Below are 21,738 nucleotides of genomic sequence, written 5' to 3' on the forward strand. Positions count from 1 at the left end.
TCATAAAATATGCGTCTAATAAAAATCAGTGTGGGTTAATGCACAATTAAGCTAATGTAATGTGACGGACTATTTGATTTATTGAGGCAGTCAGCAAGCTCTAGTAACTGCAAAACATTATACTGTTGAATTTGTTTGATTAATAGAACTACGCTTAGGGCCGACTCTCTTAATCAGTTAGTCAATTAATCTGCTGTGATGGTTTAAATGAGGAAAGACTCATAGATGGTTAAATTTATTCCAGGAAATTTATGAGCCTTTCACCAGAACATTATGGTATTATTTTGAGAGACTCTGTTCTTTTTTAACACTATATGTTTGCTGTGATACCAGAACATCTGCAAACACGACTGTAGGTTGAAGCAGCAAGAAAAAAAGAAAAATTAAAAAATCCAGAACACAACCACTGGTCAGACGGTTTTCCATTTTGCTTTATAAAATTTCACGTAGCTTATGTGAAACATTATCATGTTAAAGTTAAATGTGATCTCTTCAGTTAGTTAGCTGTGGTGCTCAGCAAGATGACATCACAACAAAGGATGAACGTGGGAAAGGATTCTAAAAGCAGCAGAGCTCCTTACAGCCGGCACAGAAGTAGCAGTGAAATAACACACCTCTCATTTACTGTATGTCACTGAAGCACAGCACACGTGGATGCTAGAACTCTTGTTTACCTGGATAAATATGCAATTAAAAAAAACCAAAAAGTACATTTAATGACAACACATAAAGGCCCAAACTCATATCATACCGATACAACAAACAACAGTAAGAAACAAAAAAAAACCCACACAAAATGACCCTTTTTCTTACATTTTAGTATAAAAGAGATGGTTTTCTATAGTTTAACATCATTCGATCTGTTTGTCTGTGTTGAAAACCTGGCCAGAGACCCTGACTGCTGAGAGCCGCTTGCCTTTCAACAACCAAAAGGTCAACTAATTTCCTAAAATGTTGCAGATGCCCACTTTCTTTAAGTCAGGACTTTTGTTTTTGATGGCCCTGACAAGCCATCTGGGCTTTACATGCAGCTACGGTACGCCAATGCTAACACTCAAGTCGTGCTCGTCGGTGTTGCATCTTCGCTAACATGACTGTTGATGAGCAAGCCTCCTTTTAAATCACAATAAGCTGTATATGTTGGACAGCAGCTACTATACTAAGACGTGACAAAAGCCTCTCTGCATTTCCTTCAAACGTTGATGGTATAACTGTGCGTGTATAACGGATGCCCAGAGGTGCCAAAGGAACACGTAGGTACTGATGAGTCACGATCCCAATAAGATTTGGCCACAACAGCATGAGATGAAACATTTCTTGGTTAACACACAGGAGTACAATGTGGCTCACAACATATGAGTGTCCCCCCCCCCCCCCCCCCCAAAAAAAATACCAAATGTAATGCATCAAGGGAGGGGGTAATATGTTGTCTCCTTAGCCTTCATTTATAGTCTGCTTGTGTCTCTGTGGGGCTTCACTTGAACCTTCTTAACTACATTTAGGTCTTCTGTGGAGCTGCATACGGTTCAGCGTCCTAAACCCTTTCACCAGGTTGATAAATGGCTGTAAACAACCTGAGATCTCTGATCACTCAGCCACACGGCTGTGCCAAAATGACTAGACTCATTTTCAAAGATGGCTAACTTGGTTTGTGTTATAGATGTGGTGCATGCACCGGGGTATAAAACATTATTTTTTCCTTAGATTGACCTCTTTGATGGCAGAGGTGGCTTTAGCCAGATATCATAACTCATATCCTTGTCACAATTGTCATCTCTGTTCACCTTTTTCCCCCCGATTATATACAACAAAAACAACACAAAATAACATACAGTGCTGCAGAACCTTAATATTATTTGTTCAGAAACTATTTCAGGTCCATCTGAGGCACCAGGACTGGTTTAATATCCAGTTTGTGCTCAATTGCAACAAACATTTTAAATTCTGATAAATACTGATTTTTACTCTGTAGAGAATTTGTTCCTCCCTGAAAATTTTCCTCTTAAAACAATTTCCAAACGACTGTAAAATGCTTATGAGAAATGCCTATAAGTGCTTTTGTTAAAAAAGAAATTCTGTTAAAAATCAATGTACCACCCCCTGCAGAACTCTATAGGAAAGTGACTATAGATGAGTCTGTACATGTTAATAGAGCAGTCTATAATTAACAGGATGACTAATGGCTAACCACGGCCCATACATTCAGTGGGCACAGAGGCACACATACGTCTCACTCGTTACTTTTGTGGTTGCCATATTGACCAGCCACAGCCCAATATATGATTGATTTATTTCACACGTAATGATACATGGCTAGACAACTGTACACATTATATCAAACTAACAAAAATAAAGATACATAGTTGAAACGTAAGGAGCGTAATTGGCATTTAACATATGAAAGTTACACTGTAAAAATGTGGATCTTACAATTGTCATACAACCAAACATATTATTATCATTAATATACTGTACATTTTCATTCATTCCAATCATCCTTCCACGGATGTTTATTTCTCTCTTCAACGCTGCTGCTGCTTATGGCATCAGCTTATGGCACAAATATGGTAACCATGAGCATGGAGGTCATATCAAATTCCAATCTAAAAACAAATATCTGGCTACTTATCTGATTCACTTAACAAGCCATAACCAGCAGATTTTTTTTAACCCCTAATACAGCTCTTATTTGAATCACCTCTCCGTATTTTTTTATATCTCTTAGTATTTGATGCTGGCATAGAATTGTCAATTCAGATACCAAAGCACTGGCTTTTACAAAATACATAATACACTCTCAGAACACAAAATACTGTAGTGATTATTACTGAAGCAACAAAAAATAGTCTGTCAAACACAGATCTGCATTTACTGTTCTACAACCGAAGTGAACCTCGTGTCACAAAGCCAATTCAAAGATTCACAATGAGTGTTGCAATTGAGCCCTTATGTTTCTGAGAAGTAGCCAAACTTAAAACATGTATATAACCAACCTTCAATAACACCGCCCCTGATTATTCACAAGAAACAAAGCCAACTACACCAGCTTAGAAGCCTGAAAATATCTTTGCATCGGAGTATGCAATGATACATACTTAAATGAAAATATATTTATATAATTTGTGGATTTTTCACAGTCGTTTGTACTGCACTGTACCGCATTGTCCATCTATTTATGCCTACATAATTGTCACCTTGAGGGAGTCTATTGAGTCACTTGAGAGAGAGTGTGGCTTGTTTTCTTCTCTGTGGTAGAGAAACGTCTCTTGGATTTCGTTCAGTCCGATCTTCAGCACCGTTAATGCTATGCGTGTCTTTCATTCCGACTTGCCGGCACGTTCAGGGACCGATAACGCTGAAAGGCTATTTTTTTTTATTTTATTTTTTTTCAAATGTGAACACAGCTTGTAGAAACTGCAAAAAACATTTGCTTTGGCACAGATTTACATTGTAGCAATGTCCATTCCTTGATCTCCATGGCCAAGACCATCACTACAAACACAAGTGGACCATTGTGGTATTCCTTGGCTCAGTACACTCTCAGAGACAGGTCTATGTGTTTGTGTATTGCCATGTCAGTCTAGGCTCTCTCCTGGTGTAACGTCAATGACCTCTATTGTCTAATCGTTCAGCTCAAAATCTCAACATCAATCCCCTCTCTGTCTGTCTCGCTCTCTCTCTCTCTCTCTCTCTCTCTCCGTCTTTCCATCCCTCTCTCTACACTCACTTTTTTTTCCTCTTTTTTTTTTTTTTTTTTTTTTTAAATCTGGGTCTCTTGGACATTTTCCTTTGAGTTTCCTTTGAAGAGAAGGGGCTCCAATTGTGGATTCTGGTTCTGGCCCATGAAACCCTTGATGGATCCATGTAGTCCCATGGTAGGCATGGGGAGAGACATTGGAAGAGGTGGGGACAAAGAACTGTTGATGCTGACGCCGTTGCCTGATGAGGAAAGCAAATTAGAGGTGGAGATCGGGACCGAGGTGCAAGAGATGGGGATTTCCTGGACTTGCTGGTTTTTGTTACTCAGGATCCCTCCTGGTCCCATCCCTTCGGGGCCGATACTGAGACCCATTACGTTGTTGTTGAAATGATGGGTCTTGTAATAATGGTTCAGAGTATCTGTGCGACCAATATTGGGAAGGCAGGACATTTCTGGATGATGTATTCTTAGGGTTCCTTCTCCAACGGTGCCGGACTTCATCGTAGAACCCCCTGAGATCCCGCTCCCAGCCCCAGCTCCGATCTCATCTTCCACATTGACAATTTCGATGGCTCTGGCCGGCCCATGGTGTTTGTGTAGCTGGTGCTGCTTCCGGAGTTTATAGAAAACCACCAACATGACAGCCGCCATAAAGGTTATAGCCACAAAACAACCGATGATGATCTTTGTGGTTTTCATAACGTCGTCGAGGCCTGGAATATTGGTCACATCTATGTTGGACACGGTCACTGCATTGTTATTGATGCGGTTGGATCCTGGGGACAGTGATGAAAGGGAGGAGAGGGACGGTGATATAGTGATGCCAGGTTGTCCATCTATCACCCCTCTCTGGACAGTAGGATTCGGAAAATCTATGAAGGTCTCGTTCACGTACTGTCTTGCTGAATTTTCCTCATCACCTCTGACTGTCTCCACTGTCTCCACGGTGACCGTAGTGAAATAGCTGTAGCTGTTGCTGGGATCTGAAGCCGACACATTGAGCACAGCAGATGCGGTTGTGTTTCCGGCAGAGTTGGTTACCATGCAAGTGTACTGGCCTGTGTCTTGCATGGTCACATTTGTGAAGTTAAGCGTTCCATCATGAAGTACTGAGATCCTGACTCGGTACGATCCGTGGGTCATCAGAGTGCCATTCGGAGTGAACCAATTCACAGAGGTCATTGAGGTTCCAGTGCGACATTTGAGCTCAGCAGCCATGCCCTCGGTGACATTAAGGTCAGTGGGTGGCTCAACGATCACAGGGGCGTAGCAGACAAAATGGCTCTGGTCCAGCTCCCCTATGTATTTTCCCTTGAGCCCAGGGGGCGCGTGGCAGCGAGCACAACACGTGGTGTTGCTGGGAACCGTTTCTTTTAGCCACCAGCTGAGCCACAGAACATCACAGTTGCATACCCAGGGATTGTGATTGAGATGAACCCTCTCCAGCTGGTGCAAAGGAGTGAAGAGATCATGGGGCAAAGAATGGAGAGAGTTGTGGGAGAGGTTGAGCTCCTCCAGGTTTTTGAGGTCATCAAAAGCATTGCGTTCAATAACTGAGACTCTGGAGTGCATTAGCCACAGTTTACGGAGAGAAACTAAGCCCTGGAAAGACCCAGGCCTGACTATCCCCAGTTGGTTCCCGGACAACTCCAACTCCTCTAGTCGCACAAGTGGTGTGAGGTTCGGGATGTCCTTCAAGCCGCACATGCCAAGATTCAAGAAGCGTAAGTTGATCAGACCTTCAAAGGCAGCCTCTGAGATGAAATCCAGCTTCCTGAGCTCCCCTAGATCGAGACGACGTAAAGAGGGAACGCGATGAAAGGCAAAAGCCGGCAGAGTCTCGATGGGGTTGTTTCGTAACCATAGTTCCCTTAGCTTGCTGAGGTACTCGAAGGCTTGAGACGGCACCACCGTGAGACGGTTGTCAAAAAGCTCCAACGTGTTGAGGTTAGGAAGGCCGGTGAATGCTCCCACCTCAATTTGCCGGATTTGGTTTTTGGAAAGCTGGAGGATTTCCAAATGCCGCAGGTGCTTGAACGAGTCCGACTTGATCACCTGTTGTGGAAACAAAAGGTCGGAGGCATGTTGTAGCAACAACCGAATTACACTTGTCAACATGAATTTTCTTTTTAAAAATAGAATCCTGTAGCGTCACTGGAAACAATTCTATGACTTGCTCTTTCAATAGAAACACATTTAGTTAAAATCACAGGAAAAAAAACAAAAAACAGGTAACGTTTTATGCTGTTATGGACACATTAAATCTTAGAAAAACTGTAAATTTGTCGAGCAGTTTACTGCAAAAAAAAAGAAAGAAAGCAAAGCAGTGATTTAGGGTATTAGAAAGTGATAACAAAAAAACTGTCTTGTTTATTTTAATTTAAAAACATGACTTGATTTATTTTTTACTTTGATCACATAATTACCTGAATTGTGTTCTCCTGTAGGTTGAGGTATCTGGTGTTCTCTGATATACTGTCCGGGACCTGATCGAGGCTCTTCCTTGTACAGATGACCCGGCTTGCCTGGTTGGAGCATGTACAGAGGGAGGGGCACGGGGGCGCTGCCTCTGTCAGATGAGGCCCATGGCTGTGGAACCACAACAAAACCTGGACCAACCAAAGGAGGGGGGAAGGGGTGCAGGGGCCGGTCACCATGACAAGACGCATGGCAACTGAGTCATGACCCACCCCTACGACTGTGATGTGGATAAGTCACCTCCGAGCAAGGGAAATTTATGTGCTGATATCGACGTTCATCTTGAAAATTCTTTTTCTAATCTGTTCACGTTAGAAATAGAAAACTTGATTGATTTTTTTTTCCTATTCTTGTTTATTTGAGGGCCCTCTTTAGCATACACGGCTTCCTTTTCTCGCGCTGCTCATGTTTTCTTCACCATTACACACCTTGTCCTCTTCACTGTGTAATTTTAGGTGCCCCCTGTGTTTTTTGCTCCCATGTCAAATGTCGGAATAGAAAATTATTTTGGGGGGTGGGTTGCTCCTGGAAGTGTTGAGTGCGAAGAGGCTGTTGCTTCTCACTGCGATGGGGATGGGGGGGGGGGGGGGGTAGGAGACAGAAAAGAGAAAGCAGGTCAAGCAAGCCCAGAAGCTATCAGATACACACGCATCTATATCAAAACCAAATTTAAATCTCAGAATGTTACCAATAGCCCATCACCCGATTGCATGACGACTAGAATTCAGGATTTCTCCAATGCTGACTCTCAAAGGTCGCTTTGTAGATTTAACTTGTGAGTCAGCTGCCATTTTCTTTGAACTTGGCATCTGGGTAAAGGTCTGAAATGGCCACAAAACTCTGGAAGCTCAGACGGGCAGGCACACTCCACATCCTGGTAACCCACAGTTTGACGAGACATTAGACGGCAGCTTGATTTTGCAAGTGCACAGTGAAGAATGAACAAATGACCTCCACACAGTAATGTGAGTCACTCAAAGATGAGATGACCAGAGGGGAGGAAAAAAAAACACAAACCAAAAATGCAATACCAGAGTTTGTCATACAGTACATGCGTTTGTGTTTCCTCAAAGTGTAACAATCCACACACAGAAGTGGCTGCGAGCATCAACAGAGTCACTAAATTTAGAGAAGTTTGGACTCCATGTCCAACAATGATTTCACTTAAAAAGAAAGTGTTCATTGTTTCTTCAGGCACCTGATGCTCAACACTATGACCAGGCAGTCACGAGTTGTTTTGTCTATTCAAAACATATAAAAATGATACTGTGATGTATATAGTACCGCCATTGTGCCACCGGCCGTATTGGCTCTTTATAGCAGAGGCACTTGTATTTTACAAATTTATTTCCTCTCAAATAATCATGTTTTCATTTCAGTCCTCAGCATCTCCTCTTCAATGCAGCGACGATGCATGCGCTCCTAGAAACACAGTTGCTGTGGCAACCTGCTCACTCACCATCTTGTGTTTTTTTTTTTACTGTCCACTGCTCCAACCCATATTAGAGTTTAGATGAGCTTGATCAACATTCGCGGATCACAATTAAGAGAAAACGTGGCTGTGAGTTCTTTCTCTGTTCTTTGTTCAGTCAACAGAAACACACCTTTATGCAAACTTGCAACCAATGAAGCTCCACGTAGGTGTATGAAAATATGTTTGCCTCGTGTAGAGAAGACTGAGGACAGCGCCCAGACAAATCTTGGCTTTCAATATTTGACGACGAGGTCAAAGCTGTCTTAAACACCTACAGCAGCTATTAAGAAAGCTCATAAGGGAGTGCATGCTAAAAATAGACTTTTTCTGATTCTTTGCACATCCCACAGAATCTAAAAGACACACAGGCAGAGAGAGAAAGGGCGATGGAGAGATTCACACATCTGACTGTCCCAACAGTGACTGCAACAAGGAAATAACAACACATCGATCTGCATTTGATAGCAAAAATGCTAATGTATCACTGCTAATGCTGAAGCTAAATGTTCTCGCATGAGGGTCGACAGCTGCAGCAGCGTTTTTTTGTTTCTTACACTGTCTCTCCTTCAAAGAATCTCGTTCTCATCCAGGAATTAATTACGCCTTCCAATAATTAGCCCGAGTTAACTAAACCTGTCCCAGAATTGCAGATGATGCACAAAGGTGGCCCTGCAGTTAAAGTCCACGCTAACGCTCACTTGGTTATGCTACAGATCACAGCAGCATTTTGAGAACAATTTGCTTGTCAGGGATTAATAAAATGTTTCTGGAAGAATTCTAGACCGTCATTGCGTAGTTTATTCTACTTCTATTCTTCAGACAGTCTATTTGATCTCCGCAGACATGAAATCAGAATCCAAGTATTCATTTATTTTTATACTACAATCGAGTGTGGTATTGGTCCAATTATAAAACGTATTAGCATTTCTGGAAACACTAACCACTTTGGTGCATTTCCTTATTAAACCACCTTTTAATGCAGGCGTCACTAAATGAATCTATGTGAAAGTCACACGGGCTGAGATTATAATAAGGATGAGACCTTAAAACTGCGAGCGAGATGTTTCTCGCTTTGACCTCTCCTCAACATCTTCAGTGACCGCATTCTCCTCTAATTTGCTCATCTGACACTCTTGATCCTCAATTAAGATGTTTTTTTCATGACGGTATTTAATTTATTTTTCTCCCTCAACAGTTGAACCAAGGTATTTTTCCGTCTTGATCTTAACCGTTTTTCCATGTCAAGAGCAGATTGGAGCCATGTAGATATCGATTATTCGATCAAGCTGGAGAAAGCGGCTCAGTTGTGAAAAGACAAATTAGCTGCAAGCTGCTTACCAATTGCTACAAACCAATCACATCATGGTAAGCGCCTGATTGTATCCAAGCAACCCTCCCCACAACAGAGCCATTTAGGTTGGTGAAGCAACAGAAACTGGCTTTTCTAACAAACACTGGGCCCGGTTGCTTCTCATGTAGGCTGATGGTCTGGGAGGAACACAAAGCAACACAGGTGCAGCAGGGCCAGCATAATCTCCTGTAGCTATGACAACACTTGATTGATTCAGGACGTGGGAATAGGGGTAGGATGGGACACATTTCAGCACTGTCGTAACCAGCAGATCTTAACCAGTGAGATAATTGCGGTTCCATACCAACTCTTTTCACAACCTTTAATTGACACCACTTATATATGGCCATTAAATTAACTGTTTATGAGGGGTGCCATGAACAGACCAGTTGTCCTACACCCCTAGTCATCATATAGCCTCGAGGATAATATCTCCTACAATCGAACAGAATGGCCTTATTCATCTATGCAGCTGCGCTCACTACGGCGCACCTTCTCGGGAACGCAATTGAAATTCTGAATAGGCCTAATTCTGCACATGCTGCATTACAAAATGGCTTGCATCCATTCTCTCGTCTGGCTAATGACAACACCACTGCACCCACAAATAACCCATAAGCCCGACGTTATTGTATTTGGTCCTTTCGGGAGACAGGCGAAACGCACAGGCTGACATGGATCGAGGTGTTTTAGTCTGTCACAGCTCTGTTCTATCCCACTTTTGAATATTTTGCGTAAATCAACGGATATGCGTTTAACCTTTGCTCGATTCCCAGCCCAATCCTCCCGATCCGGTGGCTGATCTCAGCCTTCATGAGATGAGAGAACATATGCAATAATTACGCCGGCCATTTCAGCCTCTTCTACCTGATATCCACGTACCTTAATGCCTCGGTCGGCGGCTGTGGCGTAAGGTCGATGTTTTCTCTCCCGTCGTCTTTTCTGCCTGTCCTCAGTTCTCCAACCCAAGCGTCTACCTCTCCTATCCTCTCTTCTCTAAATTGATTCGCTTGTTTCCGCGGCTGTGAGCTGGCTCTTGTTCTTGTCGGCTATTCCGCAGCGCCAACGCAACGCGGGGTGCTGCCGTGATGGCAGGTTAAAAGATGAACACAATCCACTCACACTCTGGGGGGCGAATAAACTGAGATCAGATTAGGGGGTCGTCGGAGAGAACGACGTTGGTTTTATCACATTTAGGATCGAGGTCTGGGACGAGTACATCCATGCGCCGTATCATTCTGGGAGAGAGACGCAGCAGGCAAACGCGACGGCGCCCGGTGGGCAGAGCATTTTGCGTCCAGCATAGGCGGCTCTTTACGCACAATTCGTATGTGCAAGTGTGAATCCCACTAAGACAGGCGAGGTGGAGGACCAATTATGCACGTACCTGCGCTCTTCTGGGTTTAATCTCTGCAGCTACGCGTGATCGTCGCGGGTTGTATTCCCACATATTTGTTTAGTTCAGGCTGCAGGCTGCAGGCTGCGCGTCATGGGAATATTTGCGTTATGCGTGCACACAAATCTGCCACCGAGTTGCATTTATTAAATATGACTCATTTAACGTAACACTGACTAAGAGGAGCGCGGATAAGACTTGACCTGCCGTGCACGCACGCTTTCTGTTTCTTTTGGGGTTTTTTTTTGTAAAGAAGGAAAGAACACGGTGGAAAGTCTCTGCGCGCTTCCCTGTTCTCCCCAGGAAACGTTGCAAAAGTGGAAATGTGTTTTTAGAAGTGCTGTAACCAGAGCTACTGGTGCCAAAGTTTAAGCACAGATCAATAACCACTAAAGCTTGTTGAACAACACCAATGTCAAGTTTAAAGATTTTTACTTGTTACTCAAATATATACCTTGAGTCTTTACATGCATCCATTCAACATCACACGTGTTCTATGATTTTACACATTTTATTCAGCAATTCTCATCACCAGTAGACACCATCTAAGTGTCCACTACATCAACAATAAGAAACGTTTCTGCGTCACAGAGTTTCGTAGGCCTACTAATGTCTGTATAATAAATGTGCGGCGGTAGCGCGGCCATTTTAGTAATGGTCACGCTAAGATTAAATCTAGCAAACTAATGAGGTCTGTTTTCTGCAGGCTTTGCATGTATTTTTTTCTTCTTCTCTCCTTAAAGCAGAAGTGGTGATTTATAGCTCCATAAGGAATCCGCCACTGCTCAGTTGCATTGCAGCATCAGACAATGCACTCGCTGCAGCACAATTATAAACTCCAGATCTGTGAAGCGGTTTAATCCCGTAAATGCGCTTCAGTCTCTGCACTTGAATTTTGACTTGTAGCTGAGTGCTGCATTTTCTCATCCGGGAAGCAAAGAGAAGGCCAGCGAGTTATTAGCTCATAAAGGAGCCAGTTCAGACGTGGCCACTTTAGCTGTGGGTAAGTAACCTCCCCTGTATTGATCTTTGTCAGGTGTACATCCACATGTGTAAGATGCCTCAATCCCCATCATCATTATCACCATCATCACCATCGTCACCGTCGTCACCACCCCCCCACAGGGCAGCGAGCACTTCTTTGCATCCACAACTAAAGATGGAGGAAAGATAAATGAGAGTGCATCTTTGCTCTGTCTCCGTCCACACTAAAGGTCAAAGGACAGAGAAGGCCAGTTATGCTTCAGAAAGACCCCCCGAGATACATTCACTTGGCCTCTTCCTCTCCTCCCCTTCCTCCCCATCCCGTGAATGCCGTAGTGAGCATTGTTCACTGGCTTTTGCTGGAAGCTGCACAGCAATGAGGTCTCTGTGCCTTTTGCCTCTTTCTCATCCTCTCCCCTCCCCCTCCTCTCCGTTGCCTCTCTCACTCTCCCCCCTTCTACCTCTCGCTCCTTCCCTCTCTTCCTCCCTCTATCTCGACCCCTCCATTAAATTTCCAGTCACACAGCAGTGCAGAGGATATTCCTCCCTTTCCCTCCTTTCCCCCTCTTCCCTCATTCCCCATCATTCATGCTGAAATCTTAGCCCACATCCTGCCCCCTACTCATCGTCGCCTCCATCCGCGCATCTTCCTTTTTTGGGCCATCCAACCCCCACACCATTTAAAATGATTCCACGTTACCCGTGCCAAGCCCACCCTGTGGTTCTGCTCTCGTTCCTTCCCCCTCTATCCGTGTCCTCACAGTGTCATTGCACATTGAATCTGATATCCCCCCTCCTCCCCCTTATGTGACTATGATGTGTGTGGGTGAAGGGTCTGCAGGGAGAGAGACGGACATGCATTGGTGCACAGTAAATGAACAAACACTCATCGTTGTATTGCTTGTGTCATCAGTAAAGAGGGGAGAAGAAATACGGCAGCAAGGACTAATCCTGCGATGCAGGAGACGAGTGCATGGTATTTCCTATATAAACTCTTAATGCTGTGTTAGCAGCCACAGGGGAGGAGAAGGGGAGGGCGATGAGGATTTGGCAGCAACATGCTATTGCCAAGACATATGTGGCATGCTGATAGCACCAGTGTCGCTCACACTGCAAAGAAGCTTTGGAAGGGGGTGCTGATACACATCCATCACTTGCATCACTTGCATTTTTTTCCTTTCGTTTTTTTTTTTGCCAGTGTGGAAGTGGGTGGTTGGGTAATTGAGTTCAAAGCAAAGATTAAAGATGCGGATGGGTTTTGTAACAGTAGCACTGAAGTTGGATCTTGGCTGAGAAGCACCAGTCATCTTTTAATGGCCCCCGGCATCCAATCAGGTCTGTGCATTAAGTGTTTGTGGTTTTAACTTTGGACGCAGAACTTTCAAAACTGAAAAGGGAGAAAGTTGGACTGGTGTTCGCTGCCATCTGTGCACCAGAATAAGAGAGATACAGGGGATAGTTTCAAGTTATTCATGGTGACATCCGTATGTGTGAGCCCGTGTGTGTGTGCATGCACGGCTGTGCATGTGTGTGTGTGTGTGTGTGTGTGTGTGTGCATGCACGGCTGTGCATGTGTGTGTTACAGAGGCAGAAAGGGAGAGAAAAAAAGAGGGAAAAATCCTAGTGTCACAGTATCTTAGCAACTGCCTCCATCTCCTTGGAGACAAGAACTGACATCATTTCCTGTCTATGAGAACTCACTTTTGGTTTGTACATGCTGTGTTATGTGTGAGGGCATGTCTGAGTGTGTATTTGTTAGTCTGCTGGTGTGTGTTCTTTGTATGCAGATATAGGCACAGTGCAAGAAGAAGGATGTATTGCAGTTTTTGAGTCAGAGAGAGCTGGAGAAAATAAAATGATTTACTAAATGTGTCATGTTCTGTAATAGGGAAATGCACGTTACATTTAGATGTAAATTCAATAAACTTACATTTAATTATTATAAAAGTCAGGATTTAACCTCAGCCTTTACATTGACTACCATGTGGTTACTTCATATAAAAAAATCACATGAGGTGAGCTCAATTTAAAAAATAAGAATGCCTTTTTCTTTACCATCACTGTGTATTCCTGTATTTTATTTCTTTATTTGACCAGTTTGTCAGTAATGACAGTGATAGGAGACTGTCTTCAATGTTATGTTTTACCTCCATCTAGTGGAATAAAAAGTCTTGGCTTCTTTAGGACTGAAGAATGAAGAAGCCTCTCCCCAGTACAGCCCAGTCCCCTAAAGCTACCACCGCCCCAAAATCACTTAATACGCTATTCATTTTAAATGCTTGTGATGTTTTACTTCTGTTATTTAAATATCAGATAAGAGCAGTGCAAAGGCTTGTCACAAGTCACCAGAGCAACCCTGCTCCATATTCCTAAAGGGAAATGTGGGAACTGTGCTGTGCCAGCAGAGCACAGGATAATATTTGTGATATCTAATATTTAATATCTGTTAAATTTGGGAGATGTGAGCAGTTGTTTTCAATAAAACCCAATGATGGAAAGAACTATAAAACTCAAAATGGGCCTTAGGAGAACATGTTGGGTTATCTCCCTTTAGAGAGGCTTCATGTACAAACTGCCACTAAGCTCCACCAGGATATGCAACAAAAACATGTTTAATAATTTACTAAATTTCACTTTTGAATAGGGAATGTTTTACAGATGACATTTTTATTGGCAGATTTAAGAAGCCAAAAACAGACGTCAACGTGAACATGTCTAGATGCACAGGTGTTATCAAACCATTATTCCGGGCCCATTAGGCTAAAAGAGTCAATTAGAGAGAACGTGTCACTCATTTCAGTAAACAACTCACAATACGAGGACAAGAGCCAAACAGCGAGCCCATCTGATGAATCAGCAACTATTTCTCCACACATAGCTGCATCATTAGAGCACCCCCAGCCGCACAGTAGCAGCAGGTACTACAGCAGCTGCAGCACGAGCCGAAGGCGGCCCAGCGCCACCGCAGACACCCGAGCGCTGCAGGCACTTTAGCGTGCTGACATCAGCTTCCAGCCTTGATGCATCCACAGGTCCGGCCTCGCGGAGTCATAAACATGGCCCAGGACATTTAGTCATTAGTGCTTTTCTACATTTTCTTACACACTGACAGCAGCATCTGCATCCATCACAAAGGCACAGGACACTGTTAGTCATAAATAACAGCAGCAACAGAGGACGTAAGAGATGAGTAACAGCACCGCTGCTCCTGCAGGGGAGTGGATTGGGCACCATTATGGAGGGGGGGAGAGAGGCTTAAGTGGGAGCAAGGCACATCACCCAGGGTGTGGGGATCACACTGCTTTTCTCTGGGTTGTGCAAGCTGTCACAATAAGTGCCAACATGCCCGTTGGTTTACTGGTTTACCATAAAGAGCAGCCTCACATGCGACACTGTTCCACCACACCACGTTGTGGTTCAAAGCATTTATGGAATTTGGGGAAAAACTGCTCTTCACCTCCACAGGATGATGATCATTTGTTTCCCTCCTCTTTTAGTGAGCTTTTTTATGTTTAAGCATTTTAATCTTCAGATATTTTTTTATTTAACATAAGAGCAGCATTTACATTTAAAGTTGGCTGTTCAATCAGACTTCAAGCCAATCAAAGATTATTTTATTTTAAAGCAATGCACTGTCTTCACAAGTGGTCTAACAGGAATTTGAAATAATCACGTACCAATAACAGTTGTAGCTGTTTTAGCTGAGCTAAAGCAGAAGCTAAACAATATAAGCAAAACGCTGAAATAAACCAGATGCCTTTTAGATCTGTCCAGCTATAATCACTCTGACTGCATTTTGTACATTTTAAAGGGGTTTATAGGATTACTTTTCTAACATGTGATTTGTTATGTTACATTTGGGCGTTTTTTACTAAATAAATTCTTTTCATCAATTCATCAATTTGAATCCATCAATTTCAGTAGGTGTGCAATACTCCAACCTGACCCCTAGGTGTCAGAATCTTATCGTTTTCTTAAACGTCTTCATAATAGTAAGAAAATATGTACCAAACTCACAAAAACCACATGTAAATATAAATGTGTTGTGCTTTTTGTGCTTAATCCTTATTCTAACATTGGTGCTTAAACAGAAAAAGGTTGGGATAATGATTCCATCAATCCGGGATACTGTGACCCAAACCTGTCCAGGATTCAGCATCATTTAACCATTTACAGGACAAAAGAGCTCTTTGACTGTGCGTATTTATTTTCTTTTACTAAATCTGAGCGAAAATAAAGTGACCTATGCTGACACCAAACATATCTATCACTCCAGATGAGCTGTGGTCCATCTGTATCAGGAGAACTATGGTCCGTGCTTCTCTGACCACAGTTCTTCTGATACAGATGATTTATTGCCACGTCATCATCGTAAACACCATCACCACCGTCGAACTGTTGAGCACAACGCACAATTAAACAGGTTTCACATATATACAACACGTACACAACACAACATAAGAAAAACAGACTACCTCGCTGGCTGCACCCCTGAGGGAATGAGCCCCCCATGAGCAAAGAAAAACATGTCTTGTGCAACTTTTTTTGCAGTGTTACCTCAAAATAAGTTCGTGAAGTGGAGTACCACATTAAAAGGTCCGTCACTCAACAAAGAACAGAAAATTATTTCCTCTTGTATGATGTGTTAAATAAAGAAATTAAATATTCATAAAAACAAACAATGTTAAATAAAATATTCTATACTCATAAAATGACAACATAAATAATATTTATGGCAGTTAAATATCACAACAGAACTCTTATCACCAGCTGTATAAATAAAGTTATGAGTGAATCGGGTGAGAATTTGTCAGATTCTGTCTGGTCAGACTCTCGTTTACGTTTCTTAATCTTTCTGACTCTTGAAGAACGAGAAGTGCAGCTGATGGGATGTAATTGTGGAAATGATAGAGCAGCAATAGATATACAAAAAAAATGCATCTGGAAATAGTTTACTTCACTTCTTTGAGCCATTTGTCTTTTTAAAATTTCCACAATAATTAACGTCTAGTCCATATGGTGGGATGTGTTGAGCTGAGGTCTGAACGGACTCTGTGCATCAGCATCCTATATATATTAAAAAAATACAAGTGAGCCAAACAAGCTGCACACTCAGCACAGGCCATTAGAACATTTAATCACTGGACACTGTCTCTAAGCTTTGCAGGGCTTCTCTCAACCCAGTTTTGATTTACCCGCCCTCTTCCCAAGGAAAAGAAAAATCTCATTCACGAGACAGATTGCTGAGCAGGCCTCTCTGACCGGCCCCTATAAATCATTCTTTAATCAGAGGCCTCTGAGATTGGGCGCAGATACCCCTCGGGAGCACCAACGTGACACCTCGGCTCCTCCCAGCACATCACCTCTCCTTCACTCCTCAGCCTCGTCTGCACTTGTGCTGGTCGTCAGTAAAATGAAAGCAATGACCAACTTTGCTCAGGCCACCACCCAGACGCTCAGACGGCCGAGATGTGGAGCAGGAGGTTGGAGAAAGAGACGGGTTTGTGGCCGAAGGAGAACAGAGGTCATGATTATGAGCTGCTCTCGAAACACATAATACAGCAACAAAAGTGTCACCTGTGGACACTCTAAGGCTCCAAAAGCTCCCTCATTCCAGATCTTTAAATTCTTTTAGGTCTTCCAGTCCTGACTGAATTACTGTCCAGTAGAATACTGATTGAGAAATCTGGTTTACTAAGTCAGGGTCGATGTCCAGAGCTATGAACTGTGTGTCACAGTTTCTTTTTTTTGTCATCTCTATGCACTCACACGAAAACGGAAGATGTTGACCAGCAGTGGCCACCGTTAACCATTTCCTTACACCTGACAGAACTGATGTAAAGCTGGTTGCTGAACAGCTGGTGCTAAAGTTGAGTGCAACCTGCGTTAAAAGTGTTAAACACACCTACAGAAAACAGCTTCCTCTGCCCGGGTGGCTTTCAGTGGGAGTTACCATGGTGTGTGTTGAGTGTTTCAATATGGATTTGGCGTGCTGGTGACATTTAAACCGTGTTTAGAATTTAGACTTTAACTAATTTGAGTCTCGACTAAGCCCATAAATGTTTAACGGTTAAAGGGGAGGGAGTGTAAAGTCAGACCAGTGAGAGGAGAGGGATGAATTCTTTTTTACAATGCAAAGAGGCTCTGACGTCACAGTGTTGAGGTCTTTTTCCGTCGTTGAGCAGCGGAGCTGTCAGAGAGCGCGCGTCCTCCGCTGCTTCAGCAACTGCGCGCACCGATGACACGCGGGAGTTCTTCAGAGAGGTGTAAGAGGGGCTCGAAGTGATGGAAGCCCTGATTGTGAAATGACAAGGGTCGCCATAGAGACAAACAGAACAGCCAACAACAACAACCAAGAAAACATGCTCTGTCCGTGGAGAGATGGCATGCGCGCTCCTCTTCAGTCGACTTCTTCCTATCTCTCATCGGCTCACCAGAACATCCGTTTGCGTCTTCTCGCTGTTCCTGTCTTATGTGTGCTACTGTCTACTTTTTCCTGCCGACACCATCATCCAGAGATCAGTTGATGTGACGCTCAGCTGCCAGCGCGTCCCGACGCAAGGAGCCAAAATGCGCATTCGGAAATCTCTGTCTTGCGTCTCTCCGTCGGACGTGAGACCGACCACCGGTGAGGAAGCTCGGCTGAAAGGCGCCCAAAGTCCCCCCTCAGGTGTTCAGGTGGCCAGGAACGACACACCCAGTCCTCCCATGAGCAATTTAAAGTTCGGGAATAAAAAGTTGCCAAATGCCATTATAGTCGGCGTAAAGAAGGGCGGAACCAGAGCTGTGCTGGAGTTCATAAGAATCCACCCAGATGTGCGAGCTGCTGGTACTGAGACGCACTTCTTCGACAGGAACTATGACAGAGGACTGGAGTGGTACAGGTGAGAACGTATATGGCTTTCAAAAAAACAAAAAACAACCCCACAATCACGCCTTCATTTCTAACTAGACGCCGACGCGAAGCACGATGGGTGCGTTTGGTTTGGCTAAAATGGCGCTGAAGTTATACTGGACTAATCCGTTATTAATTGCAGTGACAGTTTAAAGAGTGTGATCAAATTTCTTACGTTGTATGTGAACTCCTGTGCCGTCGTCCTTTGCCCCAACACAGGCAGATTATTAAAGGTCATCATTTGGCTGCAGCCTGCAGGCACCAAAGTTTGGTAGAAGGCTCGATGGCGGTGGCGTCCCGAGGAGCTGCTTCCTCCCTTCTTTCCAGAGGCGTCTTTATATCCTCTTCCTGCCGAGTATTCACCCACTCAGGCGTTGAAAGTATTTCTAATGTCGAATGAATCTGAAAACAGCTGAGCCCTGATAAGGGCCAGTTTGATTTGAAAATTAAAACCACATTAAATCATGCGCTCAATGTCAAACACCAGCCCAGATGTTTTCCAGCCTGGAAACAAGCTGTGCTTGTTTTCCCTGGACTCACAGCTCATTCTGCATTCTTGTTGGGAAAGAGTTTTGGTCCTGTTTACTCTGTAGTCTCCTTTTCCTCACAAATTCCAGTTTCTTGAGGTCAACAGTGTAAACTGCAGGGCCTCTGAGCAGCATTTGGATATAACAAAAATGTAAACGGAACGTTCAGGTAAAGATTTAAACTCTCAGATCCTCCAGCTTAAGACCGTTTCTCTATTCCACACGTGCAACGTTGCTTTAAATTCCAGTGTGTGAATGTTTGCAGAAATATGGCGCACGCAAACAAACCAATCCCAAATACAATCCCCGCTAACGATTAGCTGTCACGCAGCAACAAGAGGGAAGGCGATCAGAGATATTTCATCAATAGTTACGCCCTGAAAATATCTCCCCTAATTGGCATTCCCCGGGAGGGTTGGCGGCTGCAGCTCTTTTATCTCCGAGATGCGTCTTGGAGATTTGATCTAGGTGTGAACCCTCGCCCATTAGTGCAGTGTGATTGTCAGCTGTCAGCAGCGCGGACGAAAGGGCAGCTGTTGACTTTTGATGACTGATTTCAAAACAGGTGATTTGCAGGAAACCTCCCCTGTGTTCACACTGGCAAACTGTCGCTAAACTGTTGACGCTCTCTTACTCCTGTTTTTACCACATATGTGTGATACGGGTGTGCACGCCCCGTGTCTGAACAGGCACGTCACACGCTTTAATGCTGATCTAGATCAGCTTTGTCAAGTACGCATGGTGTGATTCTACCTGTCATCCGACGGTTCAAATCAGACTCAAAAGGTCAGAAGTTCTGCTACGGTATGGAGACCAGTGGCAGGACATGAGCTCAGAAGAACCACAGGTTAACAAACTGTTTCCTTTTATGGATGCAGCTGCTGCAGCTTGCCATTTAAGTCACTTTATGAGAAAAGGAACATAAACAATCTCTTATTTATGATGAAAATACAGTGTGTTACAATAGAACGAGAACGTGCTAAATCAAAGCAAAGGAAGCACGATCATCCGACTGATCCGGGTCATCCAAAGTCTTCTTTATCGGTAGTTTTCAAACCTTCTGAAACTCTACTTCCCACTTGTGCATGTGAACAGTATTCCCTCACGCTGACCTAGTTCGGGGAAGTCAGCAGTGTCCTGCGTGGCTCCTGTTTGATTTATTACCGTTGAGCCAGGCAGGAGAGCTGTCTGAGACGGGTCTCCTGTACCATCACGCCGTCTGTGTCTTTGCGTCTGCACACCCACAACCAGTCACACTGAGAAACCGGGCCTGCTGGCGAACTGGAGCTCAGGGTCCGGCTGGTGGGAAACTCATTCTGCCCTGAATAGACATCTAATACCCACTTTTTTCTTTGGAGTGAATGTAAGGACGCCTTGTCCTCTGTGTTTGAATGTTAGTCTTTCATTTCGTCCTGGCAGCAGTTTAAAGTGGTGGCAAAATAAAAGAAAAGTTTTCGTTTTTAATTTTTTCCCCAATGTTTCCATCTTCCATTCAGAGCGCTGATGCCGAGGACTCTTGAAAGCCAAATCACGATGGAGAAGACACCAAGCTACTTTGTAACAAAGGACACGCCACACCGGATTTCCGCTATGTCCCGTGACACCAAGCTGATCGTGGTGGTTCGGGACCCTGTCACCCGTGCAATATCTGACTATACTCAGACTTTATCCAAAACCCCCGACCTGCCTAGTTTCCAGGAGCTGGCCTTCAGAAACCAGAGCCTGGGAATCGTGGACACATCCTGGAATGCCATTCGGATTGGACTCTACGTTCTACACCTGGAAAACTGGCTCCGATACTTCCCCCTGGCTCAGATCCACTTTGTGAGTGGGGAGCGCCTTATCACAGACCCGGCAGGGGAGCTGGCACGGGTGCAGGACTTCCTGGGTTTAAAGCGTATCGTCACGGACAAGCACTTCTATTTCAACCGCACCAAAGGCTTTCCTTGCCTGAAGAAGCCGGAAAGCAGCGGTTCACCACGTTGTCTCGGCAAATCCAAGGGCAGAACTCACGTGCAGATAGACAGAGACGCTATCGAGCAACTGAGAGACTTCTACAGACCTTTTAATGTCAGGTTTTATGAAACGGTGGGTCACGATTTTAAGTGGGAGTAGAAGTTTTGCCCCAGTCTGCCTGTTTGAAGACAGTTAAGCTAAGAGCAAACGCAGTTGGTGTCAGACAGTCTCCAAATAACATTAGAGTGAAACGGCAAAAGCAGCGCTCCTCTTTGATGAGACAGTAATGAACAGAGAAGCATCCTGGATGCCGTCGCTATTGCACTTGCGACGCTCATCGGCGAGCGTCAGCACCCTGTTTGTTGCTAGATTTAGCCACTATTTCATCTCCACATCCACACAAGTTCAGTTGCTGGGTGTTGCTGACTGGATCCCCCGTTTGCTGACTGGTTTATTAGAAAATTTCCAGGGAAGGGGATTAGTTCTTCTTAAAACCTGCTTCCCTAATCAAGGCAGGGCTTGAAAGCAAGACCTTGGAAAATGTCAGTGAAGTCTTGAGGGAGAGCAGAATTAAGCTGCAGCGCTGCGGTGCCAAATCTGAAATGTAAAGTAATAACACAAGTGTGAGCCGCTAAACGTCCGCCTCATCAGTTTCTCTGCAGAGCCATCAACTTTCTCCTGCTGTGGGGTTGGTATGCGAGCCGTACGCGCGGATCACCGAATAAATTACCATTTTGGTTGGAAACAAAGTCATCAAAACCACAACAACACCTGTCTGTCAACATGGAATAAACTCCAAGCACAAACGCATGTTGGAAAAGAAGAGTTCTGTCTGAGACTTTAACTTTCTTAATTACATTCTCACAACAATGTGACATCAGTCACATTAGATCTATCTATCTATCTATCTATCTATCTATCTATCTATCTATCTATCTATCTATCTATCTATCTATCTATCTATCTATCTATCTATC

At 43.9% G+C, this 21,738-nt stretch overlaps 2 protein-coding genes across 3 annotated transcripts; one reads left to right on the forward strand and one right to left on the reverse strand.

The window, feature by feature from the left end:
- Positions 1-410: 410 nt before the first annotated feature.
- On the reverse strand, positions 411-18,603 carry lrrc4bb (leucine rich repeat containing 4Bb). 2 transcript variants are annotated; one of them, XM_057038272.1, is made up of 3 exons: positions 18,454-18,603; positions 6,127-6,740; positions 411-5,755 (listed from the first exon to the last, which is right to left on the reverse strand). In XM_057038272.1, the coding sequence occupies exons 2-3, from the start codon at positions 6,367-6,369 to the stop codon at positions 3,761-3,763; spliced, it is 2,238 nt and encodes a 745-aa protein (XP_056894252.1). In that variant the 5' UTR covers positions 6,370-6,740; positions 18,454-18,603; the 3' UTR covers positions 411-3,760. The 2 variants fall into 2 exon arrangements, with proteins under 2 accessions (XP_056894252.1, XP_056894244.1); XM_057038264.1 differs by lacking the exon at positions 18,454-18,603 and adding an exon at positions 9,886-10,425.
- On the forward strand, positions 17,478-21,586 carry LOC130528659 (heparan sulfate glucosamine 3-O-sulfotransferase 2-like). Its single transcript, XM_057038283.1, has 2 exons — positions 17,478-18,267; positions 20,302-21,586. Exons 1-2 carry the CDS (start codon positions 17,765-17,767, stop codon positions 20,918-20,920), a joined length of 1,122 nt encoding a protein of 373 aa, XP_056894263.1. The 5' UTR covers positions 17,478-17,764; the 3' UTR covers positions 20,921-21,586.
- Positions 21,587-21,738: the final 152 nt, after the last annotated feature.

Source organism: Takifugu flavidus, chromosome 1 (genome assembly GCF_003711565.1).
Source record: "Takifugu flavidus isolate HTHZ2018 chromosome 1, ASM371156v2, whole genome shotgun sequence".
Classification (NCBI taxonomy): domain Eukaryota; kingdom Metazoa; phylum Chordata; class Actinopteri; order Tetraodontiformes; family Tetraodontidae; genus Takifugu; species Takifugu flavidus.